The sequence below is a fragment of the Bison bison genome, unplaced genomic scaffold (genome assembly GCF_000754665.1).
Source record: "Bison bison bison isolate TAMUID 2011002044 unplaced genomic scaffold, Bison_UMD1.0 scf7180017864266, whole genome shotgun sequence".
In the NCBI taxonomy this organism is placed as follows: Eukaryota; Metazoa; Chordata; class Mammalia; order Artiodactyla; family Bovidae; genus Bison; species Bison bison.
In genome coordinates this window covers 842,676-865,147 of record NW_011494838.1, presented here as the reverse complement: position 1 = coordinate 865,147, position 22,472 = coordinate 842,676, and the positions used below count along the sequence as shown (strand labels likewise).

Sequence of the window (22,472 nt, the reverse complement as noted above, 5' to 3'; positions counted from 1 at the left end):
GTCCTCCGAGGCCGGGCGGGAGTGGGTGCTCCTGGGGGCCAGCGGGAGGGGACCTTTGGAGGGTGGAGCGGGGCGGGGGTCAGCTGTGAGGTCGGCTTCTCTGGGGACAGCAGAGTGCATCATCCACAGAGGTGCTGCTGGACGGACCTGGGCCCAGCTCCCGGGATCACACATCCTCTGTGACCTCAGCGCCCAGGTGCCCACAGGGTGCCTGGACCAGTGCCCTCGACCTTTCAGGTGCGGAGGAGGACGCTCTGTCCAGGCTGAGGAGAAAGGCCCAGGTGCCCACAGGGGTGCCTGGACCAGTGCCCTCGACCTTTCAGATGCGGAGGAGGATGCTCTGTCCAGGCTGAGGAGAAAGGCCCAGACCCTCGACCTTTCAGGTGCGGAGGAGGACGCTCTGTTGAGGAGAAAGGCCCAGAAAGGCTCTGCGAGGGCGGCGCTTGCATCACCTCTATCGCTCACAATTTCTGCCACAAGGACATGAGATTAGAAAGCACCTCTGTTTAAAATTCTGTTAAAGATAAAAGGCTTAGTCGTTAGTGACTGACTTGCTGGGACATGAAGAGAGTTGACGTGGAGGGCATATTCGGTTCTCGCCGATGAAAATCCTGACTAAACTCAAACCTGCAATGAAGCATCCTTAGCTTCACTGCAGCGTGAAGTACGTTTACTTTCTCACTCAGGCTGCTGGAGGAGGCCGCACACTGTAACTGCACGATTCTTCTCAGTCGCTGCAAAGTCTAGTGTTTCTCGATTTTACGTACAAGTGCGTGTGTTTTCTGTAAGCCAGGAGCTCCCCCCACCCACCGACCTGCAATAACTTTGCAAAATGAGTTTTCTGAATGTAGAAGCTTAACAAGGATGAAGGTTGAATGCTGTGGAAAGGACACAAATCAGAGCCCAGGAGTCCAGGCTAAAAGGGCTCTGTGGGGAAAAGCCCTGCGCTCCGGGCTTGTGATTCCTTGTGGCAAAAACGGGGCAGCTTCCTGGGGAAGCAGTAATAGTCTCCTGGTTGAGAGAATTTGCAGAAGCCACGGGCTGAGCAAACGTGGACGCGTGTTTCCCAGGCCAGCGCCTGGAGGAAGGATGGGACGTTGCAAACGTGTGACCGCGTGCTCCTCCCGGAACGTCCTGACGAGGCCAGGGCTTCCTTGCTATTTTCACACGAGGAAGCCGAGGCTCAGAGATGCCGACGTTCCTGCCAACAGCCGGACGCCCCACGCGTGCTGATCTGAACGAGACTGTCACAAGGACGGCCGTCTCCTCCCCGGACCCGCCCCGTCCAGTCGGCCCCTGCTCACCCTGGCTCACCCCAAGCCATCATCTGTGGGCCCAGACCCCTCACAGGCTCATCCTCCTGGGCCCCCCATCCGGCTTCCCAGGCATCCTCATCGTGCATCCCTGTGGTCCTTCCAGCCCCAGGGACACCTCACCGCGTGGCCTGGCTTGACCACGCGGCATAACGCGGCTGCTCCCACCCCTGTGAGACATATTTACGTCACGTTATTCTCCGAGTGATTATCCCCATCTCATCTGTGAGCGCTGGCCTCTTTTCTGTCTCATGGTGAGGTAACAAGGCCACGGTTCCTCGCATCACCAGGTCAGAGGTGCAGTAAGATGCAGTCCTTACTTATCTCTGACTGTTTAACCCATTATAATGCACATGGATTATTTCATAATGGATAGTGAGTTAAAATGTGCATTCCGTTTAATTCAATTTAATGACAAATACCCAATACTTTGTGTGCTAAAATATTTGTACATAAAATAAACTCACAATTTTCGATGTATTTTGTGATGTATTTTCTATGACAAAAGTGAATTTTATCAGCCCAGGCGGACAAGAAATTAGTCTTCCCTTTAAATTACGCCGGGCTGATTTTATCCCGGTTTAGCCTGTTGGGAGCCTCACAGTTTCCACTGTGTGTTTCCACCAATCCTCTCTTTCTGATTGACTTCCCCGGGCTTCCAGTGGGTGCCCAGTGTCCCCTCTGCCCCATGGCGGGTCTGCAGGGCAGCCAAACGGGCCGGTGTCCATTTGTCCAAGGCGGCCAGAGGGGCGGAAAGGCCTCCTGAGAGGGGCACCCTGTGTGCACGGCCCCGTGTCCAGCAGGGACACGGTTACAGAGAGAAAAGGCTTTTCCGAGTGAAATCGAGTTGGCTGTCGGCAATGCTGCATCTTCATATCGTTTTCCTTTTGAAATATTCGTGGTATATGGGCCCCCCAGGTGGCTCAGCGATAAGAAGTCTGCCTGCAGTGCAGGAAGCTGGGTTTGATCCTTGGTCAGGAAGATCCCCCGGAGGAGGAAAGGACAACCCACGCCAGTGTTCTAGCCTGGAGAGTCCCAGGGACAGAGGAGCCTGGCAGGCTGCAGCCCATGGAAGATCCCCTGGAGGAGGAAAGGACAACCCACGCCAGTGTTCTAGCCTGGAGAGTCCCAGGGACAGAGGAGCCTGGCGGGCTGCAGCCCATGGGGTTGCAAACAGTCGGACTTGACTGAGCACACACACACGTTAGTGTGCATATGTGAATCCCAAAGCCCCAGCACGTCCCTCCCTGCAGCCTTTCCCCTCTGGTGACCGTGGGTCTGTTTTCTGCGTCTGTGAGTTGGTTTCTGCCCTGTGACTGAGTTCATTTGACTTAAATTCAGGATCCCACACGTAAGGATGTCACCTGCTGCTTGTCTTCTCTGACTCTGAGCTCCGTGTGACCACCTGTAGTTAATGTGGAGCACAGGGACCGCATCCGACGTCCTGGGGTAGATTAACGAAATTCAAAGGAAAACTTTTCATTCCCGGGGGAAATGTGGTGAGCTCTTGGCATTTCCTCTTGTGTGCTTTCTGAAAATAAATGGTGGGTTTCAGCCGTGTGGGGTGCAGCGTGAGCTGCTGGTGCCTCCACGCGGTCTGAGAAACGTGGGTGATGGAGTGTTTCAACGGGGAGTTGAGTTTTCTCAACCACAGCTCTGCCTGAGGGGAGGCCGCATCCCCTGTCAGAGTGAACAAGGCTGACTCGTCTCTGGAAACTAGTGACATATTTTATTGGTATCACAACTATAGGATCATTATAAAATCACACAAAGTGCCAATATTGTGCAGCAAATGGTCATTTCTTAAGAAAATGATTTAATTTTCAGCGCTCCACAGAAGCCCCGCTCAGCTGCTATACATGTACCTTCCGGCGATGCTCTGAGTGTCCATGAACGCGGGGTCCACGGAGGCCACCCTCGCAGCCACGAAGGAGTGGATGCAGTGCAGGACCGCCGTCAGATCCTGAAACTCCAGCTCCTGCCAGAGAAGCACAACGTGCTTACACACTGAGCACGGAACGGCACAGCAGAGCACTCGCAGGCGCTGCATTCTCAGCACCACCAGCGTGGACTCGAGAACACACACTCACAAAGCAAGAAGGGCTGCAGCATGGACGCGCGGGTCTCTGGGGGTTTTGTGCACAGACATCCCGACTAATGGGTCGATTCCCGATTTCTGGTAACTAACGTGGGATGGCACTCAGGTCCTCCGTGCGGAACCCGGAGTCCATCTGTGCTGGGTCCTCAGCCTCTACAAAGCCTGGAGCTCAGGGTGGTCCCTGCCTGGATGTCACACAGCCTGGCTCACCGTGTCACAATCAGGAGACGGAGTCTGGCTTCACCTGCACGTGTGTGAACATACATGCACACATGTGCCCCTCCACAGGTGTGCGCGTCTCCGCGTGTACGTGTACCTGTGTGTGCAGTGCACGCTGTGCTGCAGGCATCCATGCACATGCGTGCACACGCGTGAGTGCGTGTGTCTGTGGCTTCTGCGGCCAGGCAGCTCCAGCAGGGAGCTGGCAGCCGGGCACCCGAGTGTCGGGCTCAGGCCCTGCTCTAACCCAGCCGCCCAGGTAGTCTCCTCTGCAATTCATTTATCCTAAGGACCTAGATTTTTATTAAACTCCTTTAACATTTCATTGTGGCTGAAATACTGAGTTTAAATATGATCTGCAGCTTAGTCTAATTACCAACTTCTGATGTTTTAACACCTTGATCTTTTCCTTAATTAGGTAAAACTCTCAGGGAGCTGGGCGGGTCTGCACTGAGCTGTCAGACTACAAAGAACGAGGTTCCTGAACTTGAGGACACGCTCCTCCTCTCACGAGCCCCACTCTCAGGAGCTCCGCGTCTCTCACAAGGGTGACACTTTCAATCAACGTCTGAGTGTGAACGTCGCCTGCGCGGCCTCCGTAAACCTCCTCTGGAAATCACACTTCTTCACGGAGCCGCCCGCGTTACCCTCTCATGGCACACACGGCAGATGTTCGTCAGAAACTGTCAGGAGACAACAGGGGGCCTTCTGACGAGCGGCGGCCGTCCAGGCTCTTAGCGTCCCCCGAGTGCAGTCTAATGGCCCGACTCCCGAGGTGGGTTCTAAAGTCCACCGTAATTTAGAAGAAGAGCTTCCACCCAGCTGTGGCAATTCACACTTGTTGTTCAGTCACTCAGTTGTGTCCACTTCTTTGCAACCCTGTGGACTGAAGCACATCAGGCCTCTGTCTTTCACCAACTCCCGGAGTTTGCTCAGACTCATGTCCATTGAGTTGGTGATGCCATCCAACCATCTCATCCTCTGTCATCCCCGTCTCCTCCTGCCTTCAATCTTTCTCAGCATCAGGACCTTTTCTAATCAGTCAGTTCTTCGCATCAGGTGGCCAAAGTACTGGAGTTTCAGCTTCAACATCAGGCTTTTCAATGAATATTCAGGACTGATTTCCTTTAAGATTGACCTGGTTTGATCTCCTTGCAGTCCAAGGGACTCTCAAGAGTCTCCTCCAGCACCACAGTTCAAAAGTGTGACTTCTTCAGCACTTAACCTTCTTTATGGTTCAAATCTCATATCTGTACATGATTACTGGAAAGACCATAGCTTTGACTAGACAGATCTTTGTTGACAAAGTGATGTCTCTGCTTTTTAATGTGCTGTCTAGGTTGTTCACAGCTTTTCTTCCAAGGAGCAAGCGTCATTTAATTTCATGGCTACAGTCACTGTCCACAGTGAATACAAACTGTATTTCAAAGGAAGCCTTAACCACTGTCCTTCCCAAAGGATTCAACGTGGAGACTGAGCAAAGCTGTACTTGAAATTGATGACTGTTAAATAAATGAATGAAACCTAATGTACATGAACATCCTGTGTAATTTTCCTCTGAAAACGTCCCAAACAAACACAACTCAAAGTGACACTCAGCAGGAACGACCGCGCACAGAGCAGGTTCCACGTCTCGTTCTCAGGGGACTCGGATCAGGGCACAGCCACTTTCTGGTTCTCATAACATGAAGGCTCGCACGTCTGGGGTGGAGACAGGCCCACCAGGGGTCATGTGTGGGTCTTCCACTTGGGGGCTTCGTGACCCAGGTGGTGCTGTGCTCCGAGCCGCAGAGTCGCTGGGGGCTGTGGTGTAAGCACTCCCATGGCACTGATGACGGGCTGGCAGAGTTCAGAAAATTCCCCGAGTGGCTCCCTGTGTGGGGAGGTGTGGCAACGTGGGCCAGGCCTGTGCGGCTGGGTGGAGGCAGCAGGGGTCCCCTGCACACCCTCAGCCGGCCTGCATCCAGCACCAGAAGCGGTAGGGGAAGGACAGCGTCCAGCACCAGAGGCGGTGGGGGAAGGCCTGCATCCAGCACCAGAGGCAGTGGAGAGGACAGCATCCGGTCAGCGCCCGGTCAGCTCTGGGCCTCTTCCACCCAGCGGCTAACAGAGCAGCCTCTGGGTGGCCGGGGCTGCGTCCCCAGGCCGGGTGATGCTGGCTCTGACCTGGATGCGGGTGGGTGCACCTTCCCTCTTTCCACATAACTGGTAAGTTATGTCCAGATCCTTTGAATTTACAGAGCAGTGTGTCCTTAATGTCACAGACAAGTCATCACATAATGCAATTTGTACAACTCTTCCCTTAAAAATCGACTTCTCCTGTACGTTTAACCACTGATTTCCTGCTAATATTCACTAAGAAACTGTACTTTTCGGTGGAATTAAGTGATGGGTTTCAATGACTACAGTTTTAGGATATTAAGGCCTCTAACAGGAGACACACCCTGGGTTCCCAGGACACCCTGGCTGACTCTGAGAAGGGTTCACACTTGCATTCTGGTGATTCCACAGGCCAGGGAACGGCACGCCCAGCCCCGGACACCCGGTTCACTCAGGCGAGGCTGCGCCATGGACGAGTCCCTACCTTCATCTCGATCTGCTTGGTGTCCAGACTCTGAAAGAGCAGCTTCACCCGAGCTTTCCCGTCGTCAGAAGACCCCTTCAGCTGGGAGAACTTAAACCTCCAGAGCACACTCTGTAAAGGAAGGCGGTTCTTAGTGCTTTAGACACAGGAGTGCGTTTATTCAGTTAACATCATCCAGTGCTGTTAAATGACCTAAGTAAATGCAGACGCCTGCTGGGTTATCTGTGTGCAGAGACGCCTGCTCGGTTACCTGTGTCACACACACCGGCTGGGTTATCTGTGTACACAGACGCCTGCTGGGTTACCTGTGTCACACACGCCTGCTCCACATGCCTGCTCAGTTATCTGTGTGCACAGACGCCTACTCGGTCGCCTACTCGGTCACCTGTGTACACAGATGCCTGCTGGGTTATCTGTGTACACACACGCCTGCTGGGTTACCAGTGTACACAGATGCCTGCTGGGTTATCTGTGTACACACACGCCTGCTGGGTTACCAGTGTACACAGATGCCTGCTGGGTTATCTGTGTACACACACGCCTGCTGGGTTACCAGTGTACACAGATGCCTGCTGGGTTATCTGTGTACACACACGCCTGCTGGGTTACCAGTGTACACAGATGCCTGCTGGGTTATCTGTGTACACACACGCCTGCTGGGTTACCAGTGTACACAGATGCCTGCTGGGTTATCTGTGTACACACACGCCTGCTGGGTTACCAGTGTACACAGATGCCTGCTGGGTTATCTGTGTACACACACGCCTGCTGGGTTATCTGTGTACACACACGCCTGCTCGGTTACCTGTGTCACTGAGCAAACTGCTCTGAGAACATCACTTGGTGTTGGGTCAGCTTTGACCATGCAGAGGAAAAGCTCAGCGGTGGTAACTTTCTAGGAACCACCTACAGAATTATTATCTACATAGAATCATAAATGACTGCTAAAACAGTACAGTCAAGAAAGTGCGAACTCCCTGCCTATCACTTAAAGGATCCACAATGGTCCTTAAAAAGAAGTCCTTGTTATTTGCTGGGTACAGACATTACGGTCACACTGACTCGCTCCTGTACGCTGAAGTGTTGTCAGCCCCGCCCGGCTCTGGACCTGTAAGGTGCTGGGACCCTGAGCTCTCAGACAGCGGGTCACCACGAGGGAGCCTGTGCAGAGGACGCGGCCGTCAGGGCTGGTGGTGCCGCAGCCGTGGACGGCGTCACAGCCCTGAAATGTAGCACACGCTCCGCCCACGGGCACCGCCCCTGGCTGCTCGGCACGTACCTTGGTCTTGCTGTCGAAACAGGTGAATCCAAGAGCGAAGTCCACGGTGAAGCACAGAGTGTCTCCTTGCCCACTGCATATGTAGGTTTTGGACTAGAAAAAAGGATCAATTGTGAGAAAACATCTTTTTAAAATGATGCTTAACATTAATCGGGTGGCTACAATATCCTCTGCAGAAGTAAATGGCAGCCACTCCAGTATCCTTGCCTGGAAAATCTCAGGGAAAGAGGAGCCTGGTGGGCTGCAGTCCGTGGGGTCCCAAGAGTCAGGCACCACTGAGCGACGGACACATACACTTACTCACACTATTCTCCCCCATCAACACCTGCTTTTAGAAAACCAAAGCGCTCGGAGGTCCCCGGGACACAGCTCCCACGTGACACCTCCCGCGCTGGTCCTCCGGCAGATGCAGAAGCCATACCGTCAGCAGAGGTGCTGGTCTTAGCAAAGCGGAGCCCAACGGCGTCCTTTGGAGACACCCTAACCCCAGACCATAACTCCCCGTGATGCCACCTGTCCCCACAACATGAATGAGCGTGCGCGCTTTGCTCCTACAAGCTGCCTTGGGACAGGCCAGCCTGCAAGTGCGTTCCGAGACATGAGACCCGGCTGCTCCTGGGACACGTTCCAGGGGGTCTGACCCAGAACAAGAGCAAAGGACAGACGCAGCAGAGACTCCACTGAGCTCTGCGCCTGGGGCCGCGGGAGGGAGACTTCTGTGGGGGTGGGCGGGGCGATCCCGACAGGCTTGGGGTTTGCAAGGATCGGGTGATCAGTGCACACAGCTCCTAGCAGTGCCAGCTGTGTGAGCACCAGAGGAGTGGTCAGTGCTCCGGTGGCTGCTATTCTGTCCAATTCTCAGCTGAGCGCACAGATCCTGGCACAGCGGTGGTGATGCCAGGCGCACCAAACCCACGAGGCAGGAGCTAAGGGTGAGCCCTCCAGCCCCCGGGGGACGGAGCGCCTTCCAGTTCTGTTTCAGGAGACAGTTCCTCCCGTCGTGACATTTCTGGGCTACATCTCCTGTGTCCTTACATAACACCTTTGGGGAATCGGGTCAACACTGAGGGATACTTGAGCCAACTTGCTGAGGAGGACGCTCCCTATGAAAGGATAAGGTGAGTTTCCCCAGGCACGCTTCTGCCCCCGCGGCAAAACAGCTCCTGGAAGACGATGCTATCCGGTGTGGGGGGGGCCCGGGGTGGGACCCCCTGTGCGAGGGTGCTGTGCCGTCTAGGGACACGCCGCTCCCTCTGAGGCGGGGCCGATAACTAGGAGGAAGCCGGGGTCAGAACCACCTGCTGACCCTGGAGCATCTCCAGGGAGGCAGGGGGCAGCTGGAGGTCACCCGGGGTGTGGGTGGTGCGTCACCCGTGTGGACGCGGCTTCTGGTGTGGGGACACAGGGGCTGACGAGGGCCACTGTGGGGTCCTCCCTGGAGTCTGTGTGGGCTCAGCTCCCCCACAAGCCCTGGGACCCCAGGCTGAGCAGTCGATCACAAGGGGACTCGGGCCCAGCCACCAGAAGGCCAGCCCTGGGCCACACTCCATGCTAGCTGCATCAGGACGCGGCCTCACCACCAGCATCTAGCGACCTCCACACAGGCGGGGCCTGGCAGCTGGCAGGTCCAGGGACCAGCCCCCTGGCAGTGTGTCCCCCACAGTCAGCCCTGTCTGCACGAAGGCACCCATCCTCGCACAGGGGTCCTGCGGGAGCACACAGCTCCGGTGTCCAGGGGGCTGTGTGCCGCTGGAGCCTCGGGACACTCCAAGGCTGGGAAGAGTAACCGGCCCACCAAAGACTCTGACACAGACAAGTAGGCGAAATGAGGGAACAAAGGAATGTTTCCCCGCTGACGGAGTAAGATGATCCCGAGAAGAACTGAGCAAAGTGGAGATAAGAAATCTACCTAACAGAGTTCAAGGCAATGACCAGAAAGATGCTGAGAGAACTTGGGGAGGAGAACGAATGCAGGGAGAGGTTTAACAAAGAGTCAGGAAACATAAAGAAGGAGCAAAGAGAGCTGAGAAGTTAAAAATGCACCAGGAGGAATCAACAGCAGACTGGATGATACAGGAGCAGAGCAGGATGCTGGAAGACAGTAGTGGAATCATCCACGCTGAATAGAAAAAAAGAATGTTAAGATGAGGGCAGTTTAAGAGAGCTCTGGGACAACCTCAAGGTGATCATTTTTCACATGATAAGGTCTCAGGAGGGGACTGCTCCATCCACACACACCTCCATCTGTGGAATTTATCTCCTGTCCCGAGGAGGGAGAAACGACCCAAACACTTGAGCTGTGTTATGCTGCTCGTTGGGTCACTGAGTTTGAGGAAGGGCCATCAAGTGCTTGAAGAGATGCCAAGCGTCCAGTGACTGCTCAGTAAACACGGTTGATGAGCAAACTCCAGGGACCCAGCCGTGCCCTCAGTGAGGGGCTTCCCTTAGCTGGCATCCAGGCCCTTTCCTCACGCCGAACACTGGGGTGAACCGGATGAAAACGCCCACCTCGCTTCCCTCCATGACTTCCCACGGCGCCTCCTGACACGCTGGGCCCGGGGACCTGGGCAGGGTCCGCCCAGCTTCTACAGACGTGTGATTCCCAGAACGACCGCCATGCCGGCTCTGATTCAGGTCACTCAGAGGAGCAGGCCGCTTACCCGCGTCCTCTGCACAGCCCGGAAGGTGGCTCTCTGGAAGGACAGCTCCCAGGCGGCCAGCTCACTGCCCAGCTCCACACTGAACACGTGGCTCCTGCCGTGGCCCACGAGGACGCTGAAGCAGAAGGGCCCGTGGTCCCCGCCGTCGGGATCCTGGAGGCCCAGGGAGAGGCTGGCTTGTGCCCAGCAGTCGTCTGGGAGCCAGAGCTGAAACGGATGGGGGTGACGCCAGTTAGAGGGGATGGCCCCCGGGACCCGCCTGGGCCACGCTCCACAGGGGACCCTGCGCGGCAGAAGGCCTGCGACAGCGCTGAGGGGGAGACAAGCCTGTAAGGTGACTTTGTGCGTCAGCTGTGTCCTGCTCCCCACACTCTGCAAGCGCCTTTCACCCACATTATCAGCAACCACACTTTCTGTTTCCACATCTAGCTTCCAGGACAAAGATAAAAGTCATGAAGTGTTTGTGCTGAATTCAATGAGGCCCCCCAGCTGCGCCCCCAGGCCGTGACCTCAGCCGGGGATGCACAGAAAGCTACGTGCAGGAAATAGGACATCGGGTCGTGAGCCAAGGAGAGCAAGCCTTCCGACACGGACCTGACTTCTCAGAAACTCTGTCCACACCTACCGGCCTTGAGTGTCGGGACCGACCACCAAAGAAGGAAGGAAGGACTCTTAGCAAATGTTAATGTGGGGGAAACTGCAGCTGTGTTCTTTCCTACACTGGGTGTGGTTTAGGGGGTTGTGCATTTCAGTAGAATAAAAACAGGCTTTTGAGCCAGACAGATAACACTTGGGACCTTTCTGGCCAATTGCCAGCTGTTGACTTGAGATTTTACTTCTCTCTGAGCCTCCCTCTCAAAGCGCAAGTCTTGGGCTAATTTAAGGGACGGCAGGAATGAGGCTGCGGCTCCTGCGTCCTCACCACGCGGCTCACGTTCCGTTTACACCGAGTGCGCCGACCGTCAGGCAGGGTTGAGGGGGCATAGACCGAGCTGCATGTCCAACACGCAGCGAACGGGCTCCTGAGAGCGTCAGCGACCGCACAAGCAGCGTCACGCTTCCAGCCGCCCACCCCGAGGCGCCCCCTGCCCAGGCCCTGTGAAGACAGAGACCACCTCACGTTCACTCTTGGGAAAACAGAACGCAAAGACTATTTTAAAAATCACCTGACTGGAGAAGGAAATGGCGACCCACTCCAGTATTCTTGCCTGGGAAATCCCATGGACAGAGAAGCCTGGTGGGCTGCAGTCCACGGGGCCGCACAGAGTCAGACACGACTTAGTGGCTAAACAGCAATAACAACGAAGACAGACAAGAGTCGCAAGGCTGTGGCACCAACGCCGCCTCAACTCCTGCCTTCTGTCTCTGCAGCGCTGTTGTTTGTGCTGCGGTCATTTTACGTTTGAGTTGGATGTTGCATTTGTCCAAAACCCTTGTTTGGACTGTGTAAATGTGAAAAATACCAAACAATTGTCGAAAGAAAAGTTAATCTGCGATCCCAAGATGAAGATAATCTGGAAAATTAGTACATTCATCATGTAAAGTGAAATATGTCTGACCGCCTTAAAAAAAAATTACCTGGATTTTTCCTGCTTCTATTTATTTGAAAATATTATAGCAGCAATATAGGAAATTTAAAAGATAATTCCATTATGACTGCCTTTTGTCAGCTAATTTGTTTTTATAGTCCCTCCAGGCAATGTCTCCAGACTCCAAATCACTGGTGGCTCAGACGGTAAAGTGTCTGCCTGCAACGCGGGAGACCGGGGTTCGATCCCTGGGTCAGGAAGACCCCTTGGAGAAGGAAATGGCAACCCACTCCAGTATTCTTGCCTGAAAAATTCCATGGGCGGAGAAGCCTGGTAGCCTACATACAGTCCATGGGGTCGCAAAGAGTTGGATACAACTGAGCGACTTCACTTTCTTTCTTCCCTACCTCTTTGTATACATAATTCTATAAATGTGCAATGTGATTTTAATGGAGTACTTAACATACACAGTTACACTGAAACTTTATTTCTCAATGGTTTTTGAACAATTCATCCAACGTTCACTAATTTAAAACATCACTGAATATCTCCATGTGCACAGCTATCTGACTTGTGACTTTCTCGAGTAGAGTCGGTTCCTAAGACTGAGTTCGTCTGATGGAGCGGTCAAGTCCAGGCGAGTCTTCACGCGAATGGACAAACCTCAGCTCTATGCGCAAGAGCAAAGAGAAGAACTAAAAACAGCCTTTGCCCAACCCAAGAAATCCCCGGGAAGGACACGTAAGGGTTTCCAGATGTGACTACTTCCTGCAACTAAACCTGTTGAGCCCCACAAAAACTGACGTGACACTGATGCTGAGAAATGAGAGAGGTTACTGACCGTGCACAGCTCAGCCCCAGGTGCCTCCCGTGGCCCTTTTGGAGACAACAAGCCCAGTTCTTACGAACAGCAATGTCTCATGATGACTAAGGACTGGGAGCAACTACAAAACCAAGGTCCCTGAGCCGCTGTGGAGACTGAGTCACGAGGCCCCGTGCCTTTCCCACGGCCTCAACCGCTGCCCCGGCCCCGTGCCCACTGCCCGCCACCTCCCCGGGTCTGCCACCCTCGGAGCAGCCTTCTGAGTCCTCTCTCTGCCCCTGGAGATGGAGATCTCGTTAAAGCCACAGCCAGCTCGATGGTGCCCTCCACGCCCCTGGAGGGTGAAGGCCCAGGAAGTCACCCTTCCTCCGAGCTCTGCATGTGGGACTCTCCCTCTGAGGGGTCCAACCAAACCACAAAACCATCTCCACCCACGGGGACACCACAGAGCCCCTTTCCCTTTGTGGGGGGTGGGGGTCAGGGGCTGGAGGTGGGGCCCACCTGGCCCACGCTCGCCTCCTCACGCAGCTCAGGGGCCCCCTGCCCCTTGTTCTAGGGGAGCTGAGGTCAGTCTCTGCCCGCACTGAACATCGTCCTTGTCCAACTTGGACGGGTATGGTTTCTTCCAACGGGACCTGAGGAGAGTCATACGCCATTATTCACACGGGTCCAGTGAGCGGCAGTTGGAGAACCAGTCCCAGAAGGGAAACTAGAGAGCTTTCTGCAAGGCCAGTGCTGGCAACAAACGACAAGTCGAAGGGCTGCTCACATTTCGATAGAGCCTTCCTCCCATCGGTACCAACTTTTCCATCTTTGACAGTCTAGGCGCAAACATATCACTTCATGATTTTCACCTGCATTTCTTTTTTCATTTCTGTTTAAAAACTTTTTATTCTTGGAGTAAGGTTGATTTAGGGCTTCAGTGGTAAAGGTGGTAACGAATAGGCTCAGTGGTGAAGAATTCACCTGCTAATGCAGGAGGTGTGGGTTCGATCCCTGGGTTGGGAAGACCCCCTGGTGGAGGAAATGGCAACCCACTCCAGTATTTTTGCCTGGAAATGCCATGGACAGAGGAGCCTGGCGGGCTACAGTCCACGGGGTCGCAAAGAGTCAGACACACTGAGCTCTCACACACACACACACACACACACACACACACACACATGCACCAGGTTGATTCACAATGCTGTATTAGTTTCGGTTGTGCAGCAAAGTGAAACAGTTATACAGATGTGTGTGTGCTCCGTTGCAAAGTCGTGTCCGACTCTTGGTGACCTGCAGCCCTCCAGGCTTCCCTGTCCTTCATTATTTCCCGGAGTTTGCTCAAATTCACGTCTACTGAGCTGGCTATGCTCCCTAACCATCTCATCCTTTGCCTCCCCTTTCTCCTTTTAGCTTGTCTTTCCCAGCATCAGGGTCTTTCTCAATGAGTTAGCTCTTCGCATCAGAAGGCCAAAGTATTGGAGCTGCAGCTTCAGCACCAGCCCTTCCAATGAATATTCAGGGTTGATTTATACATGTATCTATTATTTTCCAGGTCATTTTCCCATTTAGGTTGTTACAGAAGATGAAGCAGAGTTCCCTGTGCTACACAATCCGTCCTTTGGTTATCAGAATGCAAACAGTCCACATTCTTTGCCCCAGAAATGCCACCTCTATACATTTTTCTTGGTTGTATACTTGCACACATGTAAAATGATTTATTACATTGTTTGTAATTTCAAAAAAGGGAACACATCAAATATTCCTTGATAAGGGCTTGGTGAAATAAGGTATGATATATTCATGGAATTTAATACTAGTCAGTGGTATTAAAGAGGGGTCACCTCTTTGCGTATATTGAAGATCCGCAGGTTAAACTGCAGAGCAGGTTAGCGCATACGCTTCCATTTTCAGAGGGAAGAAAGAATCGTGTACATAAAGTAAAACAGGGTGCAGCTATGCTTCGGGCCAAGGGAACCTGGGCCCCTCCGCCTCCGGCGAGGCTTCTGGAAGTTACTCCCGAGTCTGTGCTTCGGAGCCTCAGCTGGAAGGCGGGCACTATGAGGGTTCCCTCCTGGGGGGTGTGGGGGGACAGGACTAACTCAGGAGGGAGACGGAGCCCCCAGCAGAGCTCAGGCCCGGCGCTCAGCAAAGGGGAGACACCGTTACCAAGCGCCTCTGCCGAACGGGTGAGTAACTTTAGTTCCACTGAGAAGTGCAGATGGGACGTTCTTACGTGGGGAGGAGATATTCAGGCAGGGGATGCCTCACTGCTGGGCAGTGCTTTTATTATCCACTATGGGGGCGGTTTATAATTTCAGTCACAATTGCAATCAAGTCTGATGGACTCAATTTTCTCATCTCTTTCATGGTGAGTGTGAAACACAGACACATAACTTTAAGAACTAGAAAAAGGAATTTATGGAGAGAAGAAAGTGTTGCAGAAACACACCACCACAACCACAAAATGTGATTTTTGGACTACATATGAACGACTATACTTTGAATGATTATGAAAATAAGTCATTAAAAAATTCTAAAGTGCTAGTTCTTAAAATAATCACTTATCTCAATTTTTGAAAGATGAATTAAATATTATAATTTTAAGTTCATATGTTCAGCATCAAGGATTAACGTCACGTGAGAAAGGGGGAGCTTTTGTAAGATCACTGTTTAAAGACTTCTAATCGGATGTCCACAATCTTGTCTCCTTTTTAAAGATGTCAGATGCTGTGCATTTTCATGGTTGTTGCTCTTATTTGCCCTGAACTGAGTTTAACACTTTGGCTGTAATCATTCTCTTGGCTAACTGCATATTTCAGTTACTTCATAGCATATTTACTGATTAAACATTTTCTCAATCTTTCTGAAAAAATATTCTGGATAAAATAGAAGAGGCTCTATAGCTTATTAATGAAGCTCACATATAAAATACGATGGTTTTTGAAGGCATCCCAATACCAAATACGTGTCTTAGATGGACGCCGTGCTAAGTCGCTTGTCATGTCCAAGTCTTTGCGATCCCATGGACGGTAGCCCGCCAGGCTCCTGTGTCCATGGGGTGTTTCAGGCAAGAATCTTGGAGTGGGCTGCCATGCCCTCCCCCGGGGAGCTTCCCCCACTCTGGCAGGTGGGTCCTTTGCCCCGTGCGCCACCTGGGAAACTCTCTTAAATGTATGGTGGTGGCGGCGGTTTAGTTGCTCAGTCGTGTCTGACTCTGTGCGACCCCAGGGGCTGTAGCCTGCCAGGCTCCTCTGTCCACGGGGTGCTCCAGGCAAGAATCCTGGAGTGGGTTGCCATTTCCTTCTCCACTTTTAAGTGTATGGAAAGCCATACAAACAAGTTGTAAATATAAAAAGGCCAGAATGAAATAATGCAGAGCCGACACAAAACAGACTTGCGAGCGCCTCCATGACGTCCTCGTGTGCAGTTTTTATGGGCGGTGGTGGGAGAGCCTGTATGTGCATGTCATTCGACTGTTCTGAAGCGGTAAATCTCTCTCCCTTTTCAACCACAAAGGGCCAGCTGTTAACATGGACACACGTGGTGTGCAAAGGATGCTCAAACTTACCTTGTGAACTTTAAACAGAACCTCACAGAGGTGATAGGTTTTCTCTGCTCGGACCCAGTCCAAGGTGCTCACCTGAAAGAAATGCAAGACGGACATGTGAATCCTCGGCGTTTTCACCCGAATAAGGGGAGCTGTGCGAGGTGACGGGGCTGTTCATTACCCCGCCGTGGGCCTCTCTGGACAAGGTACACAGACATCAGACGGTCACGCTGCACACTCTGCATGTGTTACACTATTCTCAATTGTACCTCATAAAACTGGGAAAAGGGTTTTAAAGTCTACATGTAATTAGATACATGATGTTTTCAGTATGAGAATTTAAACATTTACAACAATAAGGTGAGTCAACATGTCTTTTCCTTAATTAAACCTTAGGAGCAGGACAGTTGGAAAACCAGACTACACGCCGTGGTGGACTCCGACTAGTAGCTGTGTGCTCCGCCCTGGAGTCTCGGCGTGAGGTGGCATGTTCACACACATTATGGAGTCAAGAGCCTGGTGATGGAGGAGCCTCCTTTACACACATAATCGATTCAAGAGCCTGGTGATGGAGGAGTTCCCCTTCACACACAGCTGGGCGCCACTTCAGGAGCTCGTTTTGGATGCTCTCACCTTACGTGAAGGACCAACTCTGAACTATATTTAGAGGATCCAGGCGGTACTGGGCTGCCCAAGTGCACGCCTCCTCACTCACTCTGCCACGGCCCTGCCCTGTCTAAGGCCCTGCTCGCTGTGGGTCTGCAGTGGCCACCTGTGGTTGGAGGTGTCTCTTCTGTCCAATTTTTCCTGCTGACAGTCAGCCTCCTCTCCCCTGCGCCTGGGAAAGACCCCTGTCCACGCCCAGCTCCCGTGACCCTGGCAGGTGCGGGCTCAGCTCCCGTGGGGGCGCCCTCAGACGTGAGTCAGGCTGGGCACCTCACCCTCTGGGCCACAGTGACCGTTTCAAGGCGAACACGCCCCCACCAGGGAGGCACCTGAGGCTGAGAAGAGGCTCGGGCGTCTGGGTGGAACCGTTTCTTCCCTGGACTTGAAGACCAGCGCTTCCGCCCTGAGAGCCTCTGGAAGCCGTGTGGGGACCCCGTGGCGGTGGTCACTCATCAGCTGGGACACGTGCCCACTGAGGCAGGACGATGGGAAGGGGGCGGGGCCTCACGCTGCAAACCCCACAAAGTCTATGAGTCGATTCTCAAAGTGGGCCTCTTCCTTGCCCTGTGTCTTGACAATGCCGTATTTTACCTGAGCACATCTCACCTGAAACAGAATCGAAACTGTAGACGCTCAGATGTAATATCCTGAAACATTTAAGTATTACTGTGGAACACTTATGTACCCACAGAAGTGACATGGAATAATATTCTATACCAGGTACATAATTGTCTGATACGCCTTCAGCTTACACACCTTCTCCATTTATTTCTTTCCAGGTAAATATTTTTTAAGTGATATCTTTCCAATGACAACCTTAAAGCTACTTCCGATATTTCTTGCATATTCATAGGAACTGCTATGTAATGTGTATGTTAATGCTGTTATATGCTGTAAAATTGGTTGCGTAAGTGCTGTTTAACACATTTTAATGGTGTTTGGAAACATGAGCAGTTGAAACATTATTTTTCAGATTCCAGTTTGCAAACAGAAATAACTGCCCACTTTAAGGAAGGACAGTCAAGTACACATGAAGGCCAGGAGAATCCAGCTTCTCCAGCGTTGATTAGCCCTCGGTTATGGGCTCACTACCCTCCCGGCTGGCTGCGTCCTCTCGTGGGCACCAGGGCACAGGGAACCCACGGCCGCCTCCGCCCCAGGCTGCCCCTTCCTTCGAGCCTTTCTCCCCATTTCTCCCCAACTCCTTCAGGGTCTCCCTCCTCTTGTCTTGGAGGAGCTCAGAAACCAGCCTGGAAGTCAGGACTTTCTCTTTCATTGTTCCTAAATTACTTGCCACAGACTCTCTGGGCCTTTTAAAAGTTCACTGCAACATTCTGACACAGAATGGTAGACAGCAGGCCCCACACGCGTGGCCAGGCGTCCTTGGCAGTGCCTGACGCCCCGCGGACAGAGGGGAAGAGGGGTGATCAGATGGCGGGCCGAGAGCTCATCACTGGGTGCCTTCGGGGCTCCGCTCTCCCGGAGGAATTTATTTGCTGTCCTTCCAACCCCCACCCCGCCCCGCAACAGAGCTATCCCTGTCATCCCAGCCCGGAGAGGTCTGGTGGCCCCGAGCCCCTCCAGAGGCTGCAGGCTGCTTCCAGCTACTCGGGGTCACGTCTCTGCTCATCACTTGCAAACAGGGGAGGAGCACCCGCTGCTCGTGAAGCAGCCCCTGGCCCTGAGCTGCGGTGCCTTCTCCGCTGCGCGTGAAGCGGCTCCCGGCCCTGAGCTGCGGCGCCTTCTCCGCTGCGCGTGAAGCAGCTCCTGGCCCTGTGCTGTGGCGTCTTCTCCAGGCAGCAGCTCTGCAACCTCGGATGCATTGTGCTGCGCAAGCTGCACTTCAGCCTGGGCGCGGACGCAGAGCCCACCAGCGGGGCCAGGACGCAGGTACGACGCTGCGAGTCATCACCAGTCCCGTCACCAGCACGACCTCACTCCTCACGTCAGCACGCAGGACAGAAATAAATACAGCATGAAGAGCTTCACATACGGTCGCTTTAGATTTGGGCAAAGCAGAAATCATTACTGGCAATTTGCCTCTAGCTCCAGGATACAAGCACCCAAGGTCAGACAGAACATGTAAATATGTAAATCTGCTGCTAAGTCGCTTCAGTCGTGTCCGACTCTGTGCAACCCCAGAGACAGCAGCCACCAGGCTCCCCCGTCCCTGGGATTCTCCAGGCAAGAACACTGGAGTGGGTTGCCATTTCCTTCTCCATGTAAATCTACACACGTGTGAATCTTCACTGCCACGCTTTGTGTGCTGCTTTTAGTGAGAAGTTGCCGAGCACTAAGTGTAAAATTTCATCTGTGAAATGCAAATGCTTTGGAGTTTCAGAGACATTTTAAGTATATAAATGAAGCCTCTTCGTGTTCCGCTTGATCCTGTGACGCATTCAGCTAGCAGCTGAGCAGAGGGTGGGTGCGGCGTCTGCGTTCCCTCAGCCAGGAAATGGGAAGATTCCGTTTACAGCCCAAAGCTTCCACTCCTCAACTTACAACTTTTCCTTTCCCCTAAGGCCCTTTTCTCTAACATTTTGCTGAGTGAATATTTCCATTGCCTCATTAAATCTTTCAGCCCCCATTTTAAAATAGGCTTTCGTTATTTCGGATAGTCTGTGAAGATTATTTAAACATTTCACTGTAAACCAGCATAATGCCCTTATGTAGGAGCAACGTTTAATTTTTTTTTCTATTCATAAAGTTACTGTGTTTCTGGTTCCGCGGGTAAGTGGCTGAGCCTGAGCATGCCTGTGTGACCAGCAGCGCAGGCCTGAACGGACGGAAGCGTCACCAGCCTTCTTGGAGCCAAAGAGACGGACTGGCCTGGGCCCGCCGCTGGCCCCAAAACACACATGGATTGAGTGCAAGGGATGGAGAAAAGACTCCACTGATCAAAAGAACGCAGAGGGGATATCACTGTCCTACAGAGCATATGTTACAATAAGGGAGCTATCACAGACAAAGGTTATTACATCAGGATTAACGCTCAGTTCTCAAAGCAGAGGTAGCCATCCTTAACACGGGTGCGCTTAACGACAGAGCCTCAGACCACGTGAGGCAGACACTCACAGCCGGTCATGGGAGAGCTTCCCCCCGGGGACCAGGAACCAGCCAGGTGCCCTGCTTATCACGCGTCTCATCTCCGACGTCAGCACACGCAGGGCGCTCATGCCCGCTGCAGGAGATGGCGCGGCTTCTCTAGATGGTGGGCAGGGTCAGCATGGAGGGCAGCTCCTGTGCAGGGGCAGCCGCCAGCCCCCCACTGGATTCACGCAAACCTTACTTTACTGGTGAAAGCCGGGACACCTGACCTTGGTGCAGAGGCAGCCAGGGCTTGGAGAGAGGACCAGACTGGCCACACTGCCCCTTCCACCTCGGGGGTCAGCTGAGCATCTGCACCCCCTGAATCCAGAGTCAGGAAGGGGGGTGCGTCTGTGAAAAGACGCGGTGTACCCGCTGTTCCCAAACTACCTGTGGTGTAGAAGTTTTAAAAATAAAAAATAGTAGAGGACAAATCAAGATTTACTCTCAGATATCTAGACAATAATGCATGTTTTCAGCGATAAGCAAGGTTTTCTTTAATAGGCCTTTTCTTGGGGAATCATTTTAGAGGGTGAAGATGATAAGGTTACAACACCGACTCAACGGACATGAGTCTGAGCAAGCTCTGGGAGATGGTGAAAGACAGGTGAGCCTGGTGGGCTGCGGTCCAAAAGCCACCTAAGGAAAGGGAGGAGCAGACTTAAAGCTGCTCCCAGTTCCAGGGAGGCCACGGCGGGGGCGACCCCACCCCTGGGGTACAGAGAGACGCCTCAGCCCCTCGGCCAGGCCCTGCTCAGAGCAGAACGCTGAGAGGATCTCAAGCTTCTGAGCACAGTATTCAGGCAGTAGCAGCTGGCTCCAGGTGAATACACCCCAGCGGCTGAGGTCAGCGATCGATTTGTATGATGTGATGTTTGTGACACGGATCGATGCCAAGAAAATTTGCCATGGGATTTCAAAATAAACAAGCAAAGCCTGGTGTTAACAGAAATGACACTATCCATCTGGAGATACTGGAGGACCCTGTGACCCCTGGGTTAGAATTTCTGTCTGTGAAACTGAAGCTGCCACGGGAAGTGGATGAAATCATCTTTCCCCAGAGCAAGTGTGGAAATTTGATTAACATTTAAAGCACTTCTCACAACTTAGAATGTTGTGTGTGGGAAAACTCATGCCCCGAGGGTCTTAATTAGCAGGAAAGGAAAAATTAGGAGGACTTTCTGGCGTGTGATCTGGGCATCTAGTCGCTTCTCCCACCGTTCTGCGGCAGGGGGTCCCTCCCTCGGGCAAACTGGGTGCTGGAGGGCTGACCCTGTCCTCCCCACCTCCCCTCAACTGTCCTGGGCCAGCGGGGGCCCCTCAGCCCAGAGCCCCAGAGTACTGATTCCGGATCTGCCAGCCATACCCCAGCTGCCTTCCGTGACATCGCGGGGCCGGAACTGAGGCCATCGGGGTTATCTGCGGTTATTCTTGTTTATTTTCCTAGCAACAATAAAGAACATCACTGCATTTGAGAAAAATTCAGTGATTATGCAAATCTGTAGATAACTCTCCAGCATTGGTAATTCACAGCCTTGGTTTTTGGATAATCCTTCAGTTTCAACACAGGGACCCCAGTTCTGCACAAGGTCAGCACTCAGCAACCTGGAGGGAATCCTCCTCCCTGGACACAACTTCTCTACCAGAAATTGTTGTTCAGTCGCTAAGTCGTGTCCCACTCTTTGCGGGTCCATGGACTGCAGCCTGCCAGGCTCATCTCTTTCACCACCTCCCAGAGTTTGCTCAGACTCATGGCCATTGAGTCGGTGATGCTATCTAATCATCTCATCCTCTAAAATTATTCCCCAAGAAAAAGCCTATTAAAGAAAACCTTGCTTACCACTGAAAACATGCACTGTTGTCTAGATGTCTGACAGTAAAACTTGATTTGCCCTCTACTATTTTTTATTTTTAAAACTTTATTGAAGTATGATTGACAGATGTGCCATACACGGCTGATGAGTCTGAAGAAGAGGAGACACGTGAAACCAGCAGCCCCTGTTTGTCATAAACATATCCATCACCCCACAGCCGGAGATGACAGTGCTGTGCGGACGTGAGGCGTGTGAATGGTGCGGCCACTGTGGAGCCAGCATGGGGGCTCCTCAAAGAAACGGAAGCAGAACTACCGTTTGAGCCAGCGATCCCACTCCTGGATATTTATGCAAAGGAAACAAATGCTGAGTCTCGAGAGCCCTGCGCCCCACGTCCCTCACCATTCACAGCAGCCAGGCCACAGACACGATTACAGCGTCTGCTGACGGGTGGAGGGCAGATGGCAACAGAGAGCATCCACAGGGAGGGATACTCTTCGGCTAATTTTTAATGGCAGAAAAGCAACAATGCTGTAGGTGACTTGCATCTCAACTTTTAGATCCTGAAGCAATCAGGTTTTGCTGTTGGTCTGCAGCTCTGATGTGTGGACTCAAGAGTGAATCGGCTTTAAGCCACAAACTCGGAGGCAGGGCACACAGAGACGGGCTCAGTTTTGAGAAAGTGGTGCTGGTGAGAATTAGAAAATAAATTGCAAACTGTAGCCCTCAGGATTAAATTTCTATTGGGGGCCCTATTAAATCAGGCTGTTTGCTTTTAAAAACGTGGAGGACATGAGTGAAAATGTCTTTTTGTGTTTCATCATTTGACCATGAAGTTAGAAATATCTGACGAGAAGGTCTTCTCATG

The 22,472-nt window shown here is 52.7% G+C and overlaps 1 protein-coding gene across 1 annotated transcript in view; it reads right to left on the bottom strand.

The window, feature by feature from the left end:
• Nucleotides 1-3,029: 3,029 nt before the first annotated feature.
• SNTG2 (syntrophin, gamma 2) overlaps nt 3,030-22,472 on the bottom strand; it is a 74,437-nt gene continuing 54,994 nt past the window's right edge. Inside the window, exons 12-16 of the mRNA XM_010848438.1 lie at nt 16,059-16,130; nt 10,154-10,360; nt 7,494-7,586; nt 6,215-6,325; nt 3,030-3,291 (exon numbers count right to left, since the gene is read on the bottom strand). Of these exons, the coding sequence (XP_010846740.1) occupies nt 3,160-3,291; nt 6,215-6,325; nt 7,494-7,586; nt 10,154-10,360; nt 16,059-16,130 (615 nt within the window). The 3' untranslated portion in view covers nt 3,030-3,159. The remainder of the gene's footprint in view (nt 3,292-6,214; nt 6,326-7,493; nt 7,587-10,153; nt 10,361-16,058; nt 16,131-22,472) is intronic.